General features: G+C 39.4%; 2 protein-coding genes across 2 annotated transcripts; one reads left to right on the top strand and one right to left on the bottom strand.

Annotated features, from left to right (window-relative positions):
* Positions 1 to 1,987: 1,987 nt before the first annotated feature.
* On the top strand, positions 1,988 to 16,334 carry sgsm1b (small G protein signaling modulator 1b; the record flags this gene model as incomplete). The annotated part of the gene is made up of 24 exons (XM_080510553.1): positions 1,988 to 2,050; positions 5,941 to 6,016; positions 7,409 to 7,571; positions 7,731 to 7,883; positions 8,356 to 8,423; positions 8,506 to 8,648; positions 8,720 to 8,851; positions 9,029 to 9,153; positions 9,232 to 9,299; positions 9,408 to 9,571; positions 10,010 to 10,139; positions 10,495 to 10,621; positions 10,704 to 10,768; positions 10,883 to 11,028; positions 11,482 to 11,610; positions 11,705 to 11,878; positions 12,035 to 12,103; positions 12,863 to 14,137; positions 14,218 to 14,342; positions 14,440 to 14,522; positions 14,614 to 14,723; positions 15,728 to 15,824; positions 15,929 to 16,096; positions 16,246 to 16,334. 24 exons carry the CDS (start codon positions 1,988 to 1,990, stop codon positions 16,332 to 16,334), a joined length of 3,942 nt encoding a protein of 1,313 aa, XP_080366679.1.
* Positions 16,335 to 19,723: 3,389 nt separating this feature from the next.
* srsf9 (serine and arginine rich splicing factor 9) lies at positions 19,724 to 24,596 on the bottom strand. The gene is made up of 5 exons (XM_080509679.1): positions 24,479 to 24,596; positions 22,883 to 23,273; positions 22,522 to 22,703; positions 20,644 to 20,816; positions 19,724 to 20,555 (listed from the first exon to the last, which is right to left on the bottom strand). The coding sequence occupies exons 2-5, from the start codon at positions 23,038 to 23,040 to the stop codon at positions 20,334 to 20,336; spliced, it is 735 nt and encodes a 244-aa protein (XP_080365805.1). The 5' UTR covers positions 23,041 to 23,273; positions 24,479 to 24,596; the 3' UTR covers positions 19,724 to 20,333.
* Positions 24,597 to 24,615: the final 19 nt, after the last annotated feature.

The raw sequence follows: 24,615 nt of genomic DNA on the forward strand, positions 1-24,615 counted from the left end.
TTACCGCTTCAATGTATGTCATATAAGTTTAGGGCTAAAATAATATAGATGGAATTTCCCATATGTTTACTTGCCCAAATGATTACGCTTTTTAATAACCTTAACAGAAGCAGTGAGCTGCTGCTTTTCAGCACCTGGGAACTTTTGGGTGGCCAAGAGCCTTGCTCAGGGGCCCACAGTCAAGTCTGCTGTTAGTTTCAAACTTCCAAGCCTCTGAACACAAGCAAACTTCAGACAAACGGGAAATTTTGAAAACACTGTAGTTTACATGCTCGATGTGTGTTTTAGTTGTGCAACTACAGGCACATTTGCACAGAAATCAGTACAATGTAAATATTTAAGTGTCTTTTACCTGCTCTTCAGTGTGAAGACAGTATAGGGATGTGGTGAAAGTACACTATGAAGCACTGTTAAATTCTAACAGCATTATCTGACCCTTCATTGTTACTGACCTGATTTGTATGCTGAAAAACTGAAATCCTGGACCAAATGTTTCTTGTTATTCTTTTATTCTTCTTTTCTTTATGTGTTTTTGACACTGTAACAGTAGTTTTGTGTTGTTTATGCTGTTTACATAAAACTGACATTTTTTTCAAATAAAAAAAAAACCTTGAAAAGGGAGTAATTATCCATTCATCTGTCTATCTTTATACTGCTTTTACTAAGTTCAGTCGACAATGGGAGACAGCAGGATCCATCCTGGATGTGTAACCAGTCTATCACAGGACAAACACACAGAGACAGACAACCACACACACCTCCATTCACACATAAAAGCAATTTGGAGTCTCTAATTTGTTTCAAATGCTTCTTTTTGGAATGTGGGCACCTGGGAGAACATGCAAACTCCAATCAAAACATCAATTTTAATACTGTTTGTGAGATGACAAGGCAGGCATATCTGACAGCACTGTACAAGGCAATTCAAAGTGCTTCACAAATGCAAAGTAATCCATACAATTAAATTAAGATCATAGAAATAAAAGTAAATATTAAGAAAACAAAAGCACATTTAAAACACAAAAGGAAATAAAACAGGACAATAAATAGTTAATATTGTAAAGCTAATAATAATGATGATAATGAATAATAATAATAATGAAGCTACTAATGACAGTGTAGAATGAGAAGATCATGAGAATGCTGCAGTGAACAATAAGATTATCAGCTTTGACTTGAATAAGCCGACAGTTTGAGCAGACCTCAGTGTTCGGGAAAGTTGCTCTTTTTGCTTTGAATATTTGTATTTGTGCTCTGATCAAAGCTATTTTTTTCAGGAAAAATTATTTGAATGCCTTCTAATGAGTTCGTAAGTAAAAAGTAATTATCACTTTAGTTCTTGATAACAGTACTTTGCACTTAAACGTAAGTTACAGCTTTTGAACCAATGTGGCAGCAGTAGTGCTTTATCACCATTATTATTATTATTATTATTATTATTATTATTATTATTATTATTATTACTATTATCATCATCATTGTTATCATCATTCTTCTTCTTCTTCTTCTTCTTCTTCTTCTTCTTCTTCTTCTTATTATTATTATTATTATTATTATTGTCTCAAGGTGTGTTGATGGTGATGAGAGAGAGAGAGAGAGAGAGAGAGAGAGAGAGAGAGAGAGAGAGAGAGATCGTGTGGGTGGGTGGTGGCGCGCGCGCCTTAATGTATAGGCTACTGTGACTTTAAAGGGGTGGTGGTTGACGGCGAGGTAGCAGTGATAGTCTACGTTAAAATTCGTCGCTCAGCATCTGCGCGCATCGTGCATCCTTTCCGCTGCTTTTCTTCCCCAAGTGTGGTCTCAGCCGCGTCCAGAGCAGACCTCCGCCCGGAAAGCTGTGCGTGTCAGCCGCTACACCCCGCTCGCAGCGATGGGAGGTACAGCCGCCGCAGTTATTTTCCTGTCGTGAGCACATCATCATCATCATCATCAGCATCAGCATCATCATCATTCATTTCCCAGAGAGCATCTGATCAGCATATTCATCATGTTTTCTCCCGTGGCAGAAGCCGAGACGCGCCAGAAACTGCTGCGCAATGTGAAAAAGGAGGTGCGTTGTGTTTTTTATGTTTATTCCTGCTCATCCCAGTTTATGTTTACCGGCGGGCGCCAGCCAGTGCGCCCGCTTGCGCCTGCACGCGCGTGCGTGTGTGCGTGTATATATGCTTGTGTGTGACCCATCGCTCATCGGATCTGACGACGCCACAGGCCTGTTTATCATACATCTGACGGTTTATTCTGCATAATAACAGTGGATGGTTTCAGGCAGGCAGTGATGTTGTATAAGGCACCGGTGTGTTTTTTGAGTGCCAGACTGGCGTAAAACCACGATGACGGAGGTGGTGATGATAATGATGACGATTGTACGGATGATGATGATTTTTTTTCTAATCGACACACACACACACACACACACACACACACACACACACACACACACACACACACACACACACACACACACACACACACACACACACACACACACACACACACCCTCCCTCTTCTCTTAACATGTTACTCTTCACACATTACCTTGTTGGAATAACTAAGAGGTGTTAGCTTGTGTCTGGTTCAATTTATTAGTTGCTACAGCAATCATTACATAAAGTGCAATTCAATTACTACATGTGAGAACCAATCCGTGGCTTCATGACAAATACAGGAGGATAAGAAGGCTGGGTACTTCCAGACTGATTGTGTCCAAGCTCCCGCTCACCTGTGACTCATTGCCTCTCAGAAATCCATTGCTCTGGTACCAGACCCTGCAGCAAGGAGGGGCTTGTGTGTCATATAGATTTTTAAACCATGTATACAAACAACAAATTGATATGAATGGAAATGATCACAACTGTAGGGAAAATCAATATAATTCCAGTAAACATACATTTATGGCAGAAAAACCTATTTCCTTTGATATGATTATTACATCCCTACAGTATTCTGTTATTATATGAAGACACAGCAGATACTATTATTTAACATACATCTTATGAATTAGATTGCTAAACATTATATTGCTTATTAACATGCATAGATGCTTTGTAAAATATGACCTAGTATTAAACATTTCCACAAAATCTCAACTTGTTTGTGAGCAAATTCATATTTGGTTCCCATTTTGATTTAAATAATTGCTGGTAAGCTTGTGTAAAAGTACACATAAAGAAGAGAAATGTAAAAATTAGGCAACTGATCTTTTCCTGTCCCGAGAACACAATGTTGTCTGAGGCTGCAGAGGAGCTTTGTCATGGCTGAAAACAAATATCCCCCAAAGATGTCAACAGGCTTTACTCGGGTATGGCTCAGAGATTCTGAATTTGTAGGAGGGAGTTTGTGTTATGACCATGGGATTGAATTGGGATTGTTAGATAGTGGGGCTGCACATTACTGAAGCGTATAATTGGAAAAACAGAATACATTTGAAAATACAAAAGACTGAAAGGTGGGACTCTTTCTCATAACTATGCTCCAAAATATGTTTCTTATGATGTTGTATACATAAAAAATAAAAATAAAAACAAGCAACACAATCCTGATCTGAATATTTCAGTCGAGTAAAAATGAAAAAAAAAATTTAATATAACATCTATTCAAAGTGTAATAGTAAAAATCTTTTTGGTAACAGCTGTATCAGCTGTAGCTGTTATGAAGGGGGATATTTGTGGACCTTGGATGAAGAATTTCCTGCTGCTCATCATCAATGATGGTTTGTTTACTTCAAGCCACGTAGCTACAAGCTCTGCCTGTCACAGATGTCACATTCAATACATGCCTGTTCTTTGTGCTCAGGTTCATGTTTGTTGTGCATGAGCTGCAGTGACGGCTACACACATTGTCTCTGAGGTGTTACTGTTGAATTCATTGTGGTCGTGAGGTATCGAGCATGGTGTCAAAACTGATCATTCTTCTTGAAAGTGAACTCGCTGTTGTCATTTTAAAAACACACACTTATCTACTGAAGTGCAAAAGGAACCATAATGGTTTATTTTTTTTGCAGGATCATAGCAGTTTAAACAATTTGTCACATTTACACATGTTCATTCACAGATGGTGACAGTGGCTGGACTCAGTCCAGTGTTTTGCCCGGCGCATATACACAGGGAGAGATAGAAATTGAAAAACCAACATGAAGATGGAAAACAGCTTTCTCCACCACCTGAGTGAGACTTTAAAAAAAAAAAACCCACTGAAATAATGCTACCTGGAAGCAAGCCCCCACCTCTGCTTGATTGTACCTTTCCTGTACAAAGCCACAATTAAGTTTACATCTTCAGTTACTTTATAGTTTTGAGTAAAACATTTGCTTTCGTGGCAGGTCAATCAGGAAATCGCACAATATAGGGATGCACATGTTTTACAGAACGGGTACAAGTACGAATACTAACCTTCGGCTCCTTGACAATGTCAAGTAGTGATACGAGTACCTAATAATTTCCTTCTGCATTGCATCTTCAATGTCAATTTTCAGAACAATAATGAAATCTATCTAGTGATATAAATGCCATAAAGCTTAATTGATACTCCATATGCAAATGATATGCGAAGGCTCTGCGTTGCCGCAACAGGAACCTCCGACAGCCTTGAAGGCTCCAGTATACTGCTGTGGACCACATCTACTGTCGCCACACACTCTGGCTCACAGTTAATGAGTGTGTCCGTCATACTTTAATCATGTCAACATGTAGTATCGCTGGTGTATGACCCCCAAAACTCTTCAGCATGTAGCATGGCTCGGATTTACGTGCTAAGCAGTTCAACTAATGAGCGACATTAGGCTAACACTGCTGGTCCAAATGTCTCTGGTAATTAAGTTGCTGGTGTGGTATGAACTTTCTCTTGATATTTCAGCATAACAAAATTTTAAGTCTGCTATTCTAGTTAATATTAAAAAAATCTCCAAACCGCGGATGTGGCTCATGCTCTCTCGTCTACTTGTGGGTAACATTGTTGTATATCTGGATATGTAACAAGTACAAGTAATCCGTGCAGTATTGGACCTGATGCTGGTACCAGTAAAAGATCTAAGTCATCACTTTCAGAAATCTTTATCGTAATGGCTCACAGAGTTTCACACACTCAGTTTCTGTTGTTATAGCCGAAGTATGGGCCTTTTGAATCTTGTGCGTTAAACCACTGATGGTTAAATGACGTTAAACTCAAGGTTACACGTTGCCTCAGCTATTCAGTCAACGCAGCTACTATTTCTCCACTTGTGTATGGATATGAAGGTGTTATTTCTTTGGTAGTGAACATAGCGTTCTATGTGTTTCACTCAGTATTCAGGGTGACACATTCAAAAGTAAAGCGCTATTGTAATGGCAAAATATTTGGCAGTATTAGGCTAGTATATTATTGCATTTATGAAAATGCTAATGCACCTACAGTTCTCAAACTTTTGACTGGGGAAAAAAATTAACAGTAACTTGGACAACACTTGAATATGCTGTGAACTAAGCCTGAAGAAGTTGTTGAATGAAACTAAACTGGTGCCTCATCATCACCTTTTGTTTTGACTTCATCACCTTATGTAACTGTTTCAGATTGACCAAGTCGTATCTCTCCACTTGTGTATGGATATGAAGGTGTTATTTCTTTGGTAGTGAACATAGCGTTCTATGTGTTTCACTCAGTATTCAGGGTGACACATTCAAAAGTAAAGCGCTATTGTAATGGCAAAATATTTGGCAGTATTAGGCTAGTATATTATTGCATTTATGAAAATGCTAATGCACCTACAGTTCTCAAACTTTTGACTGGGGAAAAAAATTAACAGTAACTTGGACAACACTTGAATATGCTGTGAACTAAGCCTGAAGAAGTTGTTGAATGAAACTAAACTGGTGCCTCATCATCACCTTTTGTTTTGACTTCATCACCTTATGTAACTGTTTCAGATTGACCAAGTCGTATCTCACTCTGTACTTCTCTCTCTTGTAGGTTAAACAAATTATGGAGGAGGCTGTAACCAGGAAATTTGTTCATGCTGACAGCAGCCACATTATATCCTTCTGTGGTAAATATTTTTTTTCTGCAATCTGTTGGTGTTGTGTACACTGAACCAACGTTCTCGCGAGTTAGGACAATACAAAATTATCCTGCTGTTAATATGTCATTTTTTTTGTTAGCTGTTTAATGTTTACTTAAAAATATCCTCACTCTTGCTGGATCACATTTATCGCTGATAAAACTATTCCTCAACTCATTATTATCAAAATCACACCACTGATAGTCCAAATATACGTCAATCTGCTAATTTTTCTATCTTGCTTGATCCCCAAGTAATAATTGTGGCGTTCAGTCACAGCATGAAATGCCCCTTTCAATCTTATTTAGTCCAAAGGTGTTCACAGATGGCATAATAAGCTCTGTAACACAGCAATGCCAAATTTCCCTTTGTTTTGTGCAAAGAAGCTAAATTATATTCTTAAAATTTTCACAAATAAATGCAAAATCACATCAAGAACAACCTGAATTTCACTCTGGAAACATTAGTTATGAAGCTGCATTGTGGTATTAGTTCTGGACCCGCTGGTGGGCTGGTTTTAACCAACAAGCCATAAGCTGCACATCAACTTTATAAAAAGCAATGGGCCTGAATTGGTTTATTTCCTTTTGAGACAATAATTAGTAATACGGCTGCCTGAGTCATCAGACAAGCCCTTTACTCTGTGCTTTTTTTTTTTAACTGGTGTCCTCTCATTTTCATAACTGTTGTAGCTTTTGTCACAGGTTACAACAAGGATGTAATTTAATTAAGTTGAGGAGATTGAGAATTTTACAGATTAATAGTTTCAAGCAAGTTAGAAAAATATATCGTAATTAATGAATAAAGGGTCTTTATAATGTCTATTAAGTCATAAATAACAGTATTTATCATGGAAACATTTATAGATACAGTGTAGAAATTTGTGTGAGGCCCCGTCGCATTGTTCAAGCTCATCCTCACAGTGTCAAATGGTCCAATTTCACCTGTTCGAACAATAAAGATCCTCATGATGTATTATCATTAGTCATGCATGTCTGTATTTATTTCAGTGGATGGATGAATAAAAGCAGCATGTCTTAAAGTAGACCAACACTCCTCAAAGGTGTGGATATTAACCAGGATTGAGGCGTATGTGATTCACATCTCGCATATCCTAGCAACAGTAGACAGTGTTGATTTCACTCTATTTCTACTTATGCCACCTTTGCTTGTCTTTCACATGCTTTTTTTAAAATGCAAATGTTAGGCCTTGAATGCTTTCACAATGAAGAAATTACACTTTGTTCACATGATAAAAACTGAACATTAAGGCAAATGAAAACATTCTCCCTCAAGGACGGAAAATAATTATTAAACTGCAATGAAATCAAGAAAAGGAACCCAAACATTGAGTAATACTCTGTGTGTTTGTGTGTGTAGCCGTGGTGGAGGCGTGTGTGCTTCATGGACTTAAGCGCCGTATTGCAGGCCTGCTGTGCAGTAATAAGGTTGCTGCACTTTTCATGAAAGTGGCAAAGAGCTTTTCGCCTGCTGAGGAGCTTTGCCACAAGGTCCAGGAGCTGGAGCAGCTCATTGAAAACAGGTGATGTGTTCATTTATGCCCACCCGGCATTATAATTATTATGTAGATTGTGGATTGGACATATTTTCTTCTTTTGCTCGATTGCGTGCTAATAATAAAATCCTCACCTTTCCCCAACAAAGACATCACATCTGTCTCATGTCTGTCTCGGTTCTTTAGCAAGCAGAACAATTCCTCACTGAGTAATGACCGCAGTCGACAATCCAAGTTGGGCAACCTCCCCCCGCAGGCACTGAGACATCTGTGGATCCGAACTGCCCTGATGGAAAAGCTCCTGGACAAGATTGTTCTGTACTTGGTAGAAAACAGCAGGTATTGCAGTGTAACTTCTTGTGCACATTGTGTTTCAGCCTTGACGGCATCACCCTCTTCTGTTCAATAACAAGATTTTGCATGAACACCTTAAGACTTAAGACCCCTCATGATCGTTTACATTTTTTGCTGCCTGTGTGACAAAATCCCAAAATTGTTTCCTCACAGGGCACATTTAAATCTCATCTGAAGTCTGAATTACGAGCATCTTATATAATATACATAGCCGCAAGTCTAAATGATGTGTTTAGCATTTTCACTAAAGCCACAAACATTTCATTGTATTTGTTGTTGGATGTTTGTGCATCCTGACCTATATATATATATATATATATATATATATATATATATATATATATATATATATATATATATATATATATATATATATATATATATATATATATATATATATGAACTGTAGTATGCAAAGATGAAAATGATTCACTGTATGTTTTCCTGTTCGCTTCAGTGCGTTCTATGAGAAAGAAGCGATGATGATGGATCCTGTGGATGGGCCAATTCTGGCATCCCTGCTGGGTATTTGTTTCCTTCGGTGCTTTCATTAATTTCATATGCTGTCGGCATAGATATTCACTTTATTACCTTCGTCATTGTACAGTTGGCCCCTGTGCTTTGGAGTACACTAAAGTAAAGACAGCAGACCATTTCTGGACAGATCCGTCTGCTGATGAGCTTGTCCAACGGCATCGCATCCACAGTGGCCACTGTCGACAGGATTCACCCTCCAGAAGACCTGCACTGGTTAGATGGTTAAATAAAAATTGCTAATGCCTTCCAAAGCAGGTTTGCAGTTTGACACGTCTTATGTCCAGATCCAGAAGAGACAATCTAGTGGGAGCATGGATGACCGTCCTCTCATGTGGGCGAGAGAGTACGTTGAATCGCTCCACCAAAACTCCAGGGCCACGCTTCTGTTTGGAAAGAACAACGTCCTGGTGCAGCCGGTTTGTGTTCTTCTTTCTGTTTTTAATATCCAGTCTCAGGAGCGAGAATATAGAGGAAGACGTGTTCACTGTTTCAGGGAAACTAGATGAATCTGCTCATTGATTTTTATGTCACTGATCTGAAAAGCACCGCAATAAGACAGGCTGAGATTTGACAGTTTCCTCTCATGTCCGCAGAGAGATGACATGGAGGCTATACCAGGCTACCTGTCGCTGCATCAAACTGCCGATGTCATGACACTGAAATGGACCCCGAATCAGCTGATGAACGGCAACGTTGGAGAGCTAGACTCTGAAAAAAGGTAAATACTAATAAATCCAGATTTGAGTTCGATCTTGTTTTTACGCATAAAACAAATACGCAATCATCTTTCTTATAGTGTTTACTGGGACTATGCAATGACAATTCGTTTGGAAGAGATAGTGTATCTCCACTGCCATCAACAAGGTAAAGACAATACCCTGTGTTTGTCTTCCTCAGTGTTCCCTTGTAGAAGCTGTTCATTTTTCCCCCTAATGTGCGCATGTGTTTGTTGCTCTTGTTTTTCTTTTTTAGTTAACAGTGGTGGGACAGTAGTTCTGGTGAGTCAGGACGGGATCCAGAGACCTCCGCTGCATTTCCCCAAAGGAGGTCACTTGCTCCAGTTCCTCACCTGCCTGGAGACCGGCCTGCTACCTCACGGACAGCTGGATCCTCCACTTTGGAATCAGAGAGGAAAGGTCAGCCTGATCATGAGGAACTGAAGAACCTATTTTATCTTGGAGTTTGAAACAGTCGAAGGTTTTTTATTGACTTTATATTTTTTCTTTTTTGTTTATTTTTTTAATACTTGCTTTTTTTTTTTTGCATGAACACAGGAAAATGCAGAACGTACAGAAACAAAAACAGTAGAACAGTATCACAGTATATCTCAATTGCCAGGCATTGTTTTTCACTAAATCTCCATGTAATGAACATTCATATGGAGTTTGTCAAAGTTGTTTTATTTTTGAACAGCAATTTTCAGTTTCATTATTATACACAGGTAATGTATGTATATGGAGAAGCATGGGGAAGGGTGTTTTAATACAATTAATAATGTTGATAAATTAATATTTAATAAATATGAATAATAATATTATTAATATGCTTTTTCTGTTTTAATACGATTGACACAGGGAAAGGTTTTCCCCAAACTGCGAAAGCGAAGTCCACATGGTTCCTGTGATTCTGTATCGGATAAGGAGGATGATGAAGCTACTGATTATGTGTTCAGGATTCTCTTTCCTGGCAATCAGATGGAGTTCAGTAAGTGTCTTTAATCTTCCTATTCTGCCTCCCTGAGACAATCCAGTAAGGGCTCAACAGAGATGACATCTTCATTTGCTTTGCTAATTCACTTGACATTCATCATTCCTTTCACTGGGGATCCATTCTATGTACGCCTTGGAAATTAATTCATGAATAATGAGAATCTGATACCTTCACATTGTTTCTCATGCTTGTTCAGAGGTTGTGTATTCATTTCACTTTATAGTTCTGTCAACAATATGGAGCCTTTCTATGGAAGCAATTTGTCACATCTGGATCATTTCATCTGGGTTTATTCACTAATAATGCTGAGAGTATCAACAGTAATGATGAGTGCTGTTATGTTGTGCAGTGGCTCTTGAGCTGATGGATCAGGGTGTTAATCTGTGGCAACCAACGCCCAGAAAGTCCTCCTGCTCTTCCTGCTCACAGAATGGCTCTTCTGATGGCTCTCTGCCTAATGGCTGTAATCAGGAAAGGTACGTATTTCCAAGGAACATGCTCACTTCAATGTTCACATTATTCCACTTGACTAAATTTGCCATTATCCGTCTTCACCAGAGCTCCATTAAAGCTTCTCTGTGACACCATGAAATACCAAATAATCTCTCGTGCGTTCTATGGATGTGAGTAAATACAGCCTCATTTCTCACTGTCTAGAAATGGTTGTGGGGGATGCTTATCATTCATTCATCACAGAGGTAAACATGAGAAGCCATTTCCTTTTTTTTTTTTTTCAGGGCTCGCGTACTGCCGTCATCTGTCCACAGTCCGTACCCACCTTTCAGCGCTGATCAATACCACTATAGTTGACCCTGATGCCCCCTGTGGTGCTCGTGGCGGCCTCTCAGTGGAGGTTTGGGACCGTTTCCTCAAAGACAGCTCGGTAAGATTAATTCATATATAGAAATTGCTCGTAAATCTACCACTTTATCTAGAATTATATGAACTTAATTTATATATTTCATGGATAATACAACGTAACTCCCAGTGATCTACACAGTAAAAACAAATACAGTAAACAAACCCCTCCATCCATGTATGCACGCACATACACAGACTAATTTTGAAAAAACAATATTTATTAAACATAAAAGTATGATACAAAAGTAAAGAAATAGGAATATAATGTTAGTGCTCTTGATTCATTACAAGAAGGCTGTGGGTTTTGCCAATGCTTATCCCACAATCCAAAGATCCAGAAGTTATTTAGTGCAAAACAATATGATTGTTAAAAAAATATAAAATATATTTCAATGAAATGAATAAGTGACAGGGTCTAAAGTTTGGTTTTAAACATGGGAACATTATTCCCTGTCCCCATCATTTGTTTATGCAGGCCTATGAGGAAAAGGAGATACACCGACTTGTGTATTTTGGTGGCGTGGCCCCTTCACTGAGAAAAGAAGTCTGGCCCTTCCTGTTGGGACATTACCAGTTCACAATGAGTGAAAAATGCCGGCTAGAGGTATTTCATATGTGGCTTTAATGTATACACATACACACGTTCAGCTTGGGATCATGTGAAGGTAAAATGTGCTCACATGTGGCCTATTTGTCAGCTTGATCAGCAGATGCGGAATATGTATGAGCAGACTATGAAGGACTGGCAGGGCTGTGAGGCCATCGTCCGTCAGAGGGAGAGGGAAAAACATGTTGAGGCCCTCGCCAGATGTTCCTCTGGAGCCAGCGTGGAAAGAAGACCCGTTCAGCGGGACTCCACCATCAGTACTGATGCAAGTTTGACCTTTCTGATTTAAAAGGAAACAAAAAAGAAACCCATGGCATATTATGTAACCTCTTACAACTGAAAAAAATGAAAGAAAAAAAAAAAACTTTCATGAAGAAATGACATTTCAGATTTTTTTTCTCTCTTGTGTGTTCCTCTTTAGTCGTCTTTAAGTAGCAACTCAGATCAGCAGAATACCCACTCACAGAGTGACTCCAGCAGCAATGCACAGGTAATTTCTCACAAGCACAAAATCACTATTATGATGTTCCTAACAGCACTTTACTCAACACTGTTGGTAAACGGTGACCAGGCATTTCACAAACTAAAATATATCAACAAAAATATATAGTTATTTCAGAATCAAATGTTTAACTGATTTCCAATCATTTCACATTTACTTAGTATTGTAATGTTGTACTACAAACCTTTCATCATGTGGATAGTAGAAGTTGTTCTTTTTATCATCTGATTTGTTTGGATGACTTATCACTTGCCAATAATTATTAAAACAACCGATAAGATGATTTTTACAAATCACTAAACACCAATTTATTCATTATTGCTTCAAAGATTAGCCATTTATCTCCACGACTACACTCACTTATATTTAAAAGTATATTAACTTTTAAACATATTTTCTATCTTTCAGTACCTTGCATGAGAACATAATGGACATTACACTATTTGTTTATTAAAAAGCAATATATGTTTTGATATGTAGACATGAAAAGTAAAATATTTGTCAAATAGATTTTGTGTCTTGTAATTTTGTTATTCCTGGGTTGTATTGCAATAATCATTTATTTATAAGAAACTCATAAAGCTGTCAGTTCCATCTTTATAAAAATGGTATTAACATCTAACTTATGGTAAGACAAATAGAAAAGATTTGCATTACTGTATGCTTTACTTTAAACCATTTCTCAATATTTAGCTCTCCTGCATCTGCCATATATTCAGTGTCTGATTCATTTTAATGTGTTTTAAGGTCTTTGAACTGGCTGAAGCAATGGACGAGGTTGATACAGAGTCCAGGACTGAGGAAGGAGAAGCACGGCACAGTATTCCTGTGAATGCCGTCTCAAATGAGACTCCAGCCAACACGCAGCTTCTCTCCTGCAGCAGCCCCTGCTCCTCGGGTCCATTAAATCAAGGTGCTGCAGGTTTAGACAACATCACTCCTGCCACTGAGGGGACTGCTGAATCTGAAACTTCTCAGCAGACTGTAAAATCAACAGATGTCTTCACTGAAGAAATTACAGCTGAATCACAGGCAGGAAAGAGTGAGCTCATGACGTGTGGATCCGGTGGGGAGGATGTAAAGGACCCAGTGATGAAAGATCAGTCAGTGATTCAAAAGACGGAGGTCGTTTCTGAAAGCAAAGAAGTTCAGGAAGCTGAAATCATTCAGTCGAAAGAGACACCTGAAGCTGAAAAAATCGAACTGGTAGAAGGAAAAGATATATCAACCGAGGAGCTGACGGGAGCAGTCGACACAAATATGAATTTAAAATCTGTTCCAGAGAGCACCAATGTTCTAAAGCTAGAAAGAGAGATTCATAACGAATATTTCCAAGCCCCTCCACTCGGACAGACTCTTCAAACACAAAAAGGCAAGGATGCGGAAAGTGAACCTTCTTGTCTAAATCCAGCAGAACAAAATGACGCAACATCGAGTGAGAAAACAACTGAGATTTCAACAAACCCGGAAACAACGTCTGAAAAAGTCCCGTCGCAAACAACGAAAGACCGCAACGCAGAGTCGGAAATGAAAGATGCTGAAGTAACTATTAGTGATTTTGCCGAAACCAAAAAACCTACGGACATTGAGAAACCAGGTTCAAATTCTCCAGTCAGGCAAGTGCTGAATGCTCTTCAGTCGGCGTCCAGGGGGAGCCTGTCACTGTCATCCCACTCTCGGCAGTCTCCAGACACAGCCGATTCAGATGACTCACCTTCTGCCTTGGAAATGGAGGACATTCCTGCAGGAATCACATGTGTCACCTCAGATGATATCAAAGCCAGGCCTCTGGTCGGCCTCGCCGCTCCCCCTCTCTCCCTGACACAGAGACAGAAGATGGCGGCCGAGGACCATGCAAGCGACCATCATCTGGACACGGCTTGTAACACCAGTCCGGAGGGCACCGACCTGGGGCTGTCGGAGGATGAGCCTGAGATGGAGAATGCGCTCACCGAGCCAGAGTGCGCAGAAGTGGGAGGAGACGCCAAATATGATGAATCTTCAGAGGAGCAAACCTACTCTGTAAGCATTACACAACACAAATAGTTTTACCCTTGATCATGAACACATGCCGACTGAGCAAACTGTGATTCTTTCTGCAGCAAGAAACCCTGGACATGTACCTGATCAACTTGCATCGTATTGACAAAGACGTCAGGCGCTGTGACAGGACATACTGGTACTTTACTCCCGAAAATCTGGACAAGCTACGAAACATCATGTGCAGGTAAATCCTTAAAGCTGAATAGTTTTTTTTGTTTATTTTCATGTTCTTTACTCCCATCAGTTCAAATTAACACCCTGACAAATGCTTTTCGTCGCAGTTACGTTTGGCAGCATCTGGATACAGGTTATGTTCAGGGCATGTGCGATCTGCTGGCCCCTCTGCTGGTCATTCTGGATGATGGTCAGTTGAGCCGCTTGGTTGCACATCAGCTTTGCAGGAACTGCACATAAATGGATTAATTAATGAGCTGTTAAAACATGTGTGTCGCCAGAGGTTATGGCCTTTAGCTGCTTCACTGAACTGATGAAGAGGATGAACCAGAACTTTCCTCATGGCGGTGCCATGGATTCCCATTTTGCAAATATGCGTTCTCTTATCCAGGTATGCACATATTTTGGTATGAGATAGCACAATTGTAGTGGATGAATATGTAAGTCATTTAAGACTGTTTTCTTTATTTTTTTGTTTGTATGTTTATTAATACCTGCTTCAATCAATGCGAACACAATCACACTTTACTTCTTTTTTTTTTTGCTGGAGCGCTTTAAAAATTGAATGAAACAATTAAGTTTGATCATCAGATCAAAATGTGACATGATGGGCTGAAAGTTCATTGCAATAATAATAAATAACGTCAAGCAAAATCTCATCGACATTTAAGTGCACTAATGGATTATGGGAAGAATCTGCCCCCAAGTCTGGATATTCTTGATTTCCTCATTTCAGCTAAATGAGATACATTTCATTACGTTTGGGGTATAAATATCCCTCTAGTTCTTTACATAGCATAAGGCATGTTTGATCCACTTCCGTCTGTCCATTATATTATTTCATTTCTTTACTATATTATAGTTTCTTTTCACAGACTGCAATCTAAATTCTTTATACATTGGTTTTCTGCTCCATTGTGCCATGATGGAGTTTCCACAGAAGTGGGCAAACATGCCAAAAGCACTTATATTTCCAGCATAAATCTGTTTTCCACAACGATTACTTGATTGTATTATCTTTTAAATTAGTTCACAGCTATATGACATGAATAGATCCACAGACTTTAACTGTGGCTGTCTGTATAAGGCAGACTTATACAAATCCACTTCCAAAAAGCTTGGGAGAATTTGTTACGATTCTTAACACCAGGATGTAATAATTTGCATGAATCCATGTTTAATCACAATAGAACGACCGACCTAAACTGAGATATAATGGGGCTGTTAAGTGTTGCATGCACGCAAACAAAAATAGACAAAAAATAAAAAGACACCAATGATGATCAAGAATCCATTCTTGATCCATTTGGGGGAGATTTAAAACTGAATGAAAAATTTAAAAAAATATGTATGCTGTAAAATGACTGATAGCCTGTTGTATTTGTTCAATAATAGATCCTGGACTGTGAGCTGTTTGAACTGATGCAGCAAAATGGAGACTACACCCACTTCTACTTCTGTTACCGCTGGTTTCTGCTTGACTTCAAACGAGGTGTGTGTAAAATATCCTACTAAATACTTGCTAGAATAACATGCGAAGTGCATTGATTCCTTCCTGTCGTACTCATGTGGTTTGTGGGGTCTTTTTCTGAACAGAAATGGTGTACGATGACGTGTTCTCCGTGTGGGAAACCATCTGGGCAGCCAAACACACCTCCTCCGAGCACTTTGTGCTCTTCATTGCTCTGGCACTGGTGGAGATGTACAGGGACATTATATTGGAAAATAACATGGACTTCACGGACATCATCAAGTTCTTTAATGGTGAGATCAAAGAAATGTAACAATATGATGGTAGATTACACATTTCTGGTGTCAGCTGAAGTAAAACATACATTTTCATTCACGTCATCTGCATAACGAGGTCTTTTTATGTCACGTGAGTCAAAGTGGTTTCTAAATTTCCCTTCCAGAAATGGCCGAGCGACACAACGTCCCGCAGGTCTTGATGATGGCCCGAGACTTGGTCCACAAAGTGCAGACTCTCATTGAAAACAAGTGATGCCGGCTGCTGCTGCTGCTGCTGCTGCTGCTGCTGCTGCTGCTGCTTGACCCCCCCTGGTTTTTGACTTCAAATATTTGGACACACCCACATTCTAGTCACATAATCAAGAAAAAAAGAGAATCTGTGTTAAAGAAAAGCATTGACTGGCAAGTGCTGAATAGATAACTGGTCATCGACACTGCTTGTTATTCATAAGCCAGTTGTAGAACAACTTTGTTGCTCCTCCCTATATTCAGGAGATGTTATTATTGCCAGTAAAAGTATTTTTAAAGTGTTATTGTTCACCTAGTGAATGTACCCTTGTTGAATCTGCTTCAGGATGTTGTTTGTTTTGCCTTAAAGATTTGCTATTTTTTCAGGGATACAGCAACCAAATTCTTCGCCGCGTTAATATTCTACAAAATTCATTTTTTGTTACGCTCTTAAGATACACCTGGTTGTGTTTGTAGTTTTCCTTGATATTAATAAGCTGAAAGTGTAGCTGCCACAGTCAAGACATTTTGTGGTAAACGTTTTTGTTTTTTCCCAGTCTGGCATCTTCAGATGATTTGGAAACATTGTTACAACAAGTTTTTGTCACTAGTTTATTTCTTGACATCAGAGGACCTCATGCTGGCCTCTTCCATACATTTTCCTCTAATGGATCCAAGTTTGAAAGAGACAAAGATTTTATTCATTCACTATTTCACATACAATGCATATACAGCGATCATTCATTTCATTTTTTTCTTCAAAGTAGCAAAGTGTTCACAATTATTTTAATCCAACCTCCTTTCTGCAACCATTGGTAAAACTTTGATTTGACCTGTTTTGGTCTATCATCTTACTTCTCCAGTAGTTTCTTCTTTGAATCGGTCTACTCACACACAGTATCTCTTAATGCAGACATTGAGTTTATTCCTTCCCCTTACACGTTTTGCTCTTTTGCAGGTTTGCAACAGTTGTAATCTTGGTTAATTTTTAACTGACAGCAAAGTTTGCAGTGGTAAGTGTGTTTTCTTCACACTCTTTCAGTTTCAACTTAAGGACAGGGTACTAGATTTGTCCCAGTATTTGGCCGAGTAAAGTTAGAGATATTGGCTTTATGTTATAATGAAGTGGATATATTGAGTTCCATGTTTTTATCCAATTGGACTTGTCTTCTCCCAGTTATAGCCCTCAATTGTATACCGATTTTTTTTTTTTTTCTTTCAACAGCCAACGTGTGCTCAGTGTTATCTGGTGCCCTGATTGTATTGCTGCAGTAACTTTATTAACCTGGAAAGCCAAACTAGTCGACTCTTCCACAAGTTCTTCACAGACAGTCAAAAGCAATGGATCTGCTTTTCACAGTTCAGAGAGTTTCCGTGATAGCTTGTCAGTGATTTTCTTAGTGCAAGTTTTAAGAGATGCGTCATTTATTTTCTTGCTGCACATCTAGGACAATGAGTGGGGATGAGATTTAATTGGGATTTTTGATGTATTTTCAGCAACACAATTCCTGGACACTTTGATCTTGATATGTGAAGATGATTATTCATTATAAGAAATTGAAGGATTGTGACCTGTCTCTGAGGCCAGTCAAGAGATGATATCTCAAAACCCGAGAAGACTGAAACAAAGTGGTCGTCACACAGAGACACCTACAAAAGCTGAGTCAGAAGAAATGTTTCAATAGGTGTTACTTACAGTTACAAAATAGCCAAAACACACCCATGTTCACTTCACTGTGGCTTAAATTCCAGTGTTTCGATATCACTGCTGATGTGTCTCCATATGATCTTCTAAAACATGCCTGAGTGTCACCGTTTGTGTATTGCTGTGTGTTGTCAGAAGATTTACAGTATAACAATGTGCTGAAAAGAAATCAATTTATTGTACAAAAAAAAAGACGAGATAGTATCTATTTATTAAATGCAATACGATGTATGTATATGGCTTAGTCTGATTATGTTGAAGAGAAAGATACAAGTATGTACGGCATTGAAAATAAATCTATTTTTTATTTTTTTTTTGTGTCTTCTAAAATGGTCCCCGAGTATAATTAATTTATTGTGTATTAAAAATCTTATATTTTGCATCCCATGTGCTTTATGTGTATTCTTTTTAACACTGAACGGTGAAATAAGTGATATGCGTGCAAAAGATTCTTGTTGAGACTTTCTGTGAATCCTCCCATGGTCCAAAAACACCAATTTGAGGCTACGTGGTGACTCCAAATTGCTCTTATATACGATCATGAATGCACCTGTGTCTCTCTGTGAATACGATTGAATATACATGTATGAGTGCTCATGTCAAGCATTGGAACACTTCCCAGCTGTATCACACCACCTAAATTATTTGAAACGTCATTGATGACAACCATAACAAGTAATTCTATGAAGTGACAAACACTCCACTTATGATAGGGTTTTTTTGGTTGGACCTTCAAATAGGTATTCACAAATAAATACATGACTCAGAGGAACAGAACACATTGGGAATGTAGATAAGACAAAATTAGGTGGCAAGTGAATAAATGATTCTATGCGCTCTCGAATAGAATACTGAATACAGAACAGCAGCACTTACCACCAAATTACAGCCTTGCTGATATTCAGTAAACTCCCTCTCATGTGGTATTGCTTGAAAAAAGAACGTTTAAATAGAAACTATGGATTTCAAAGCCAAATGGACTGGTTAAACTGTGTAATTGTATAAATGTGATACTGTCTCAGACAATCAATTGAGGATCTAACCATGGAAGCTAAAATCCTCGGAACCAAATGATGCTTCACATATCTGCAGGTTTTACTGGATATCTACAGTGGGGAACATTTCATAACATACTATCAGATTTCACAAAATAATTATGGGCACTTTAAAAAAAAAGAATGTTGGCTGTTTTGTTAAAAAGCAGTTGTATGGAAGTATTTGATGTGTGGGGTTAATGGGTCTAAGGTTAAATACCAAACTTTCACTTTGTATTCGATATGTTAACAAAAACATGCACAAGTTTTCTCATGTTGACATACTTGGAACTGGACATTAGTGAATCCTTTTTCATAGTTTGTAACTGATATAACTCTTCCACATATAGCTTTGCGGATTTCATGGTTTAACACGAGTCCCCATGAGGATTATATATTTAACACAAAAGTTTTGGTATTTTCTCAGAATTACAAATGAAATGTGAAAAAAGAATCCCCATGTCCCTACTTTTGTTTTCCTGCTGATGCTCTCTGCCCTCTTAATGCTCTCTGGGAAAATCCCAGGAACAGGCCACCCCACTCTGAAAATCACAAGTAGTCATTACTTGCTGAACTGCTTGAATAACATTACATTAAATAATAGAAATGTGGACCCTGACAGATATGATTCTAGTGTAAGAAAAAAAGCTGCCACATTAAAGGTTTGTTGTTTATTGGTAAAGAAAACAAAAACAAAAACAGATCAAAATCACAATTCACCAACAGGCCACCTTGGTAAACTATTCACATGGGGGGAAAAAATACTATAACAGGTGAAGCTCACAGTTGACATACACTTTAAATGGCTCACCAGCTTTGCAAGACTAATTCACAGATTTTCAGTTTGGCAAAAAAAACTTCATACTTAATAAAAGCTAGAAAAAAAGACAAGCTATGAAATGTGACTAAAAGCATAAATCTGTATTATAAAGCGAGGATAATAGCCTTTTGCCTAAAAGGTCGTTTGTCATTTGATTCTGACAGTATAACAATCGTGCATACTGGTTCCGAACCTAATTTGTCATCTCAACCCAAGAGTTCTTTATAAAAGAAAACAAATATCGCTATATGATGTTTAGATACGTCAAAATTAAGAAAAAAAAAAACATTTCCAGATAACACAAGGGGGTGGGTTCTTGACAATGGAATGTTAAATTCAAGACAACGTGTCCTAAGAGGAGGCCTGGGCTTAATTAAAAAAAATAAAAGGGGGAAAAAAAGGAAAAAAAAGAGGGCGATCTAGAAAAAGCATCTCTTCAGATTCCTTGATAAATGACAGGCCTCTCTACCGATAATGACGTGGAGGAGGGCTGTGGTGCGGTCCAGGATGCCTCCTGGGGGGAGGGCTATGGCGTGACATCGCGTGGCGCGGGGGAGACTGGTAGCGAGACGGGGGCGATCCTCTGTAGGGAGGGGAGTAGCGGCCTCTGGATCGGGAACGAGAACGGGACCGACTCCAGTTGGGAGTGCCTCTCTCGTCATACACCCGGATGTAAGAAGTTTCGCCCTTGGAAAAAAAAAAAAAAAAGATTACTTTTATCTTCTCCCCCCATTTATAAGTGCGGAACATCGAGTCTTGTTGTATTGTCACTTACCTGATGTGAACGAAACTCGGTGCGATCCAGCCGGCGCATGGCGTACTCCATGTCCTCTCTGCGGAGGAACTCCACCACCCCTTCTCCGTCTCGCTGCACATCCGCAAAACAAACATCTCCTGCTTCGCGCATGTGATCCTTCAGATCCTGCCAGCTCCCCGACGGCGGTAAGCCTGGGGGGGGGGGATCACCATGAAGACTAAAAACAAGCACATGTGCTTTTATCCTGAATGCCAGTAAAATTTGTACTAAATGTAAGTAGAGGGTCAGTCAGCACACATCGTGGGGTCATAAACAGGTTACATAACCATCAGACTGGACTGAACCTTAAATGTTTCCAGTTACCACTCCCGCAAAGATGTTTCATTCATACATATTTCTTTTGATAGTTACAATAGGCTTTTTGAAGCAATGTGATTTAAGGTCATTTAACACCTCCCCTTAGCTTCCCTGTAACATACTGTTCCAGTGTACTCTATCTTTAATCATTGACAATGTCCCGACAGAGCAGATACGGCTCGGTGAACATGTGGCAAAATCAAAAATCTAGCTTTTAAAATGCCAAATGAGTCACTGTGCATTTAATCAGAAAAGAATATGAATTTCACTGTCATACAACTACAGAGATGTATAACTTGATCCACAGGCATCCTGTCTCAAAATACTAACGTCTGTGGTTTAAAAAAAATAATAAAATCAGTTTTGCCAATAAAAAGATGGTAATAGAAGATAAAATTAATTATGTCAAACTTTAGTTTCAGGAATACATCATGAGTTTAACACTCTACTTTATCACCCAACTATATGAAGCCAAAGGCCTAAACAAGCAGTTGCATGTATTATAAGCAGGATCTAAATGCAACACACCACAAATTGTTAATGACATACAGTATAAAATGACACCTACCATTCACAATGGTCCGGTGTTTCAGATAACTGAGCCGACACGAGCTGTTTAGCTTTCCCCGTTTTGTTTCTTGACTTTAGGACTCGACCTCATCCATTTAGTGTCTTTCACTGTCAATCCGCCATAAGAGTGAGAGAAATGAATCTGCCTATCCCTTGTGATGACTTCCTATTTGTTCCCTGGTGCTCCAGTCCACCACGAGAGAAAGACACAAATCTGCCTACGACTTGTGATGCTCATATACTTGTTTCCTTGTCCTCCAGTCCGCCACAAGAGTGAGAAGAATACATCTGCCTATGAATCCTGACATCTCTTCCCTTGTCCTCAAGTCCGCCATCAGAGTGAGAGAAATGCATCTGCCTACGACTCATGGCATCCTACTTGTTCCCTTGTCCTTCAGTCCGCCACAAGCAGGGGGGAAAATACGTTTGCCTACAACTTGTGGTTTTCTAAATGTTTCCTTGTCCTCCAGTCCGCCATTAGTGAGAAGAGTGAATCTGCCTGAGCACTGACATATTTTCTACTTGTTCCCTTGTCTTCCAGTCCGCCATGAGAGTGAGAGAGAAACATATCTGCCTAACACTCATGACCTGCTTCCTTGTTCCCTTGTCCTTCAGTCCGCCATAAACGTGAGAAAGCACATCTGCCTACGACTCATGACGTCCAGCCAGTTGTCCCTTGTCCTCCAGTCAGCCACAAGAGTGAGAGCAACATATTTTCCTAAGACTTCTATCAGATCCCTTGTCCTCCAGTCCGCCATGAGAGTGAGAAAGAAACATATCTGTCTAAGAGTCATGACCTGCGTTTACTTGTTCCCTTGTCCTCGCGTCCGCCATGAGAGGGAGTGAATCATATGTGCCTATGATTCCTATGTCCACTTTCCTATCAGTTCCCTTGACTTGGGAGGGGGGGGAGGTCCCAACGAAAGAGAGAGAACTATTTATTCACCCTGACGCATGGCGTCCACCTACCAGTGACTATGACCCGGAATTCAGATCTTCGAGTTGGTGGGCCAAACCTCCCTCTCTGTGCTCCTCCACCACCGCCTCCCATTGGACTGGATTTAGCACCGGTGGATCGGGGATATTCCACACGCAGCTTGGAATCCCCATATTCATATCCATTCCTTCCATAGACTGCATCATCTGCATCCCTAAGAGGAGAGAGCAAATACCGCCTTACCAAAGCAGGCCTAGCCGACATGTGCTGGACATGCTGCTTCCATCCATTCCTTGCTTGCAGAAAGTGGAGATTATAGACTACAAAAAAAAAAATTGGATGTCCAACAAGGAGTATGTGATTCGACTTGGCAAAGACCTTCCCGAAACTCACCGTGGATCCTCAAATCGAACAAAGGCAAAAGGGATAGTGCCCCTATTGTTCTTCAATTCAATATCACGAATTTTTCCATATTTGTAGAAGAGATCCTCAATGTCCCTCTCCTGGACGTCCATGGGAAGATTCCCCACATAGATCCGGCCGTCAGACATGGTGGTTTAGTTGGTGGCACTGCTGACACAAAAGGGGGGCACTTGGAGACTTTAAGATCACCTCTTTTGCATGTAGCTCTGGAGGTGGTCCTACTGACAATCCAAAACTTAGTCCATCCAAATCCGTTGTTTTTTTAATTCTAGCCCAACGTAATCGCTAAACCTGGGATGCAGCCAAGAGAGTAGTAAACGTTCGAGAAAACTGGCAGAGGACCTTGGATCCAAGTCTGAAACTTAAAAATACAGTGTAATGAATGTCCAACAACATCAAAAGTTACCATATTATGTTGTTGACAATGAAATCAGGTCAAATATAAAGTGATTGATTAAAAACAATACATGACTACTCTATGACAACAGAGCAAACTTTGGCAGACACCAATCCTAAAGCCAACTCACATAAAACATTCAGCATTGGGAAAAAAACGTACATTTGTCTCAATTAATAAAACTAAATGACATTACTTCAGCCACTGATGATAACATACTGCAGACTTTAAATATGCACTTTTTAAATATGGCAGATATGGTATACTGAATTTATATCTAAGCATTGAGATAAAGACATTGGTCAACAATTTCTGATATACGAGCATAATACGAGAGATTTACAGAGGAACTGAATTATTTTTCTTTGACAGTAGAAACATTTTAATAGTTTAATCAAGAAAATCCCCCATCTTCAAAAGTGTAGAGTTTTTCAAGTCTTATATATTTAAATAAACCTTCTACAAACGTTTAAACAATGTACTTGAGTCCTTTTGCACTATAACGACATAATCAGACGAATTCTCATCTCGTATCTGTTACAATGCTTTCTTTTCACAGGTTTGGTTCACTGAGGATGAAACTGAAGTGTATGTGACCCCCAGTCTACAGCTACATGACAATAATACAGAGATGCGAGTCACAGTTGTTAAACCTTCATCCGATGAGGATACGAGATGATTTGGGGGCCTTCAAAGCCTGGACTCCATTTGTTAAATCGACCAAACCTGGATTACTAACTAACAAGTGATCGTTTAAATAAGGTGAACAATCTTTGCAGCGTCAATAAGACGCGATAGATCACATAATAAACAAAAAAAAGCGGACGCAGCTTGTTGTTGAACTTTCACCTTTCTCTGCGCTTGCACGGGTGACCGATGCTGCTAGCGTCGGCTCCACGAGGACACGTTCACGTAAACGCTCATTTAAAGCAGGGTCCATTTTACGAGGCAGTGCAAAACACCAATAGTGTCACGAAACAGTACAACTTATCGACGGCTGCTTGAAGATTAACAGCGTTTCATTATGATAGCGGCGACGCACGATAGCAGAGGAATTCCTTTGTTGATAGCATAAGATCAGCTAGTCGGCTAATTGGCACCACTACGCCCACTCGTGTGATAAGAGTGTGCATTCATTAAAGCTCGAATTGATAAACACGTTTTGTTACCTTTCAAAGCGAGTAAAGTCTTGTATTGTGGATTTGTTTTCGGCAATTAGCACACAGTTGTGCTTCCGTAGCTTGTAACTGTGAGGCAACAGCAGCGACTGGCTTCTGCTTCTTCGTCTCATTCCGTACGTTTGGCT

Source organism: Blennius ocellaris (genome assembly GCF_963422515.1).
Source record: "Blennius ocellaris genome assembly, chromosome: 15".
NCBI lineage: Eukaryota > Metazoa > Chordata > Actinopteri > Blenniiformes > Blenniidae > Blennius > Blennius ocellaris.

What these genes read in the sequence shown, in the direction of transcription:
- srsf9 (XM_080509679.1), bottom strand. Translation starts at nt 23,040, where the DNA reads ATGTCTGACGGCCGGATCTATGTGGGGAATCTTCCCATGGACGTCCAG. An exon ending in ATTCCGGGTCATAGTCACTG is followed by an intron (nt 20,817 to 22,521) that starts GTAGGTGGACGC and finishes CCCCCCCCCCAG; the next exon opens with GCTTACCGCCGTCGGGGAGC. An exon ending in CCGAGTTTCGTTCACATCAG is followed by an intron (nt 20,556 to 20,643) that starts GTAAGTGACAAT and finishes TTTTTTTCCAAG; the next exon opens with GGCGAAACTTCTTACATCCG.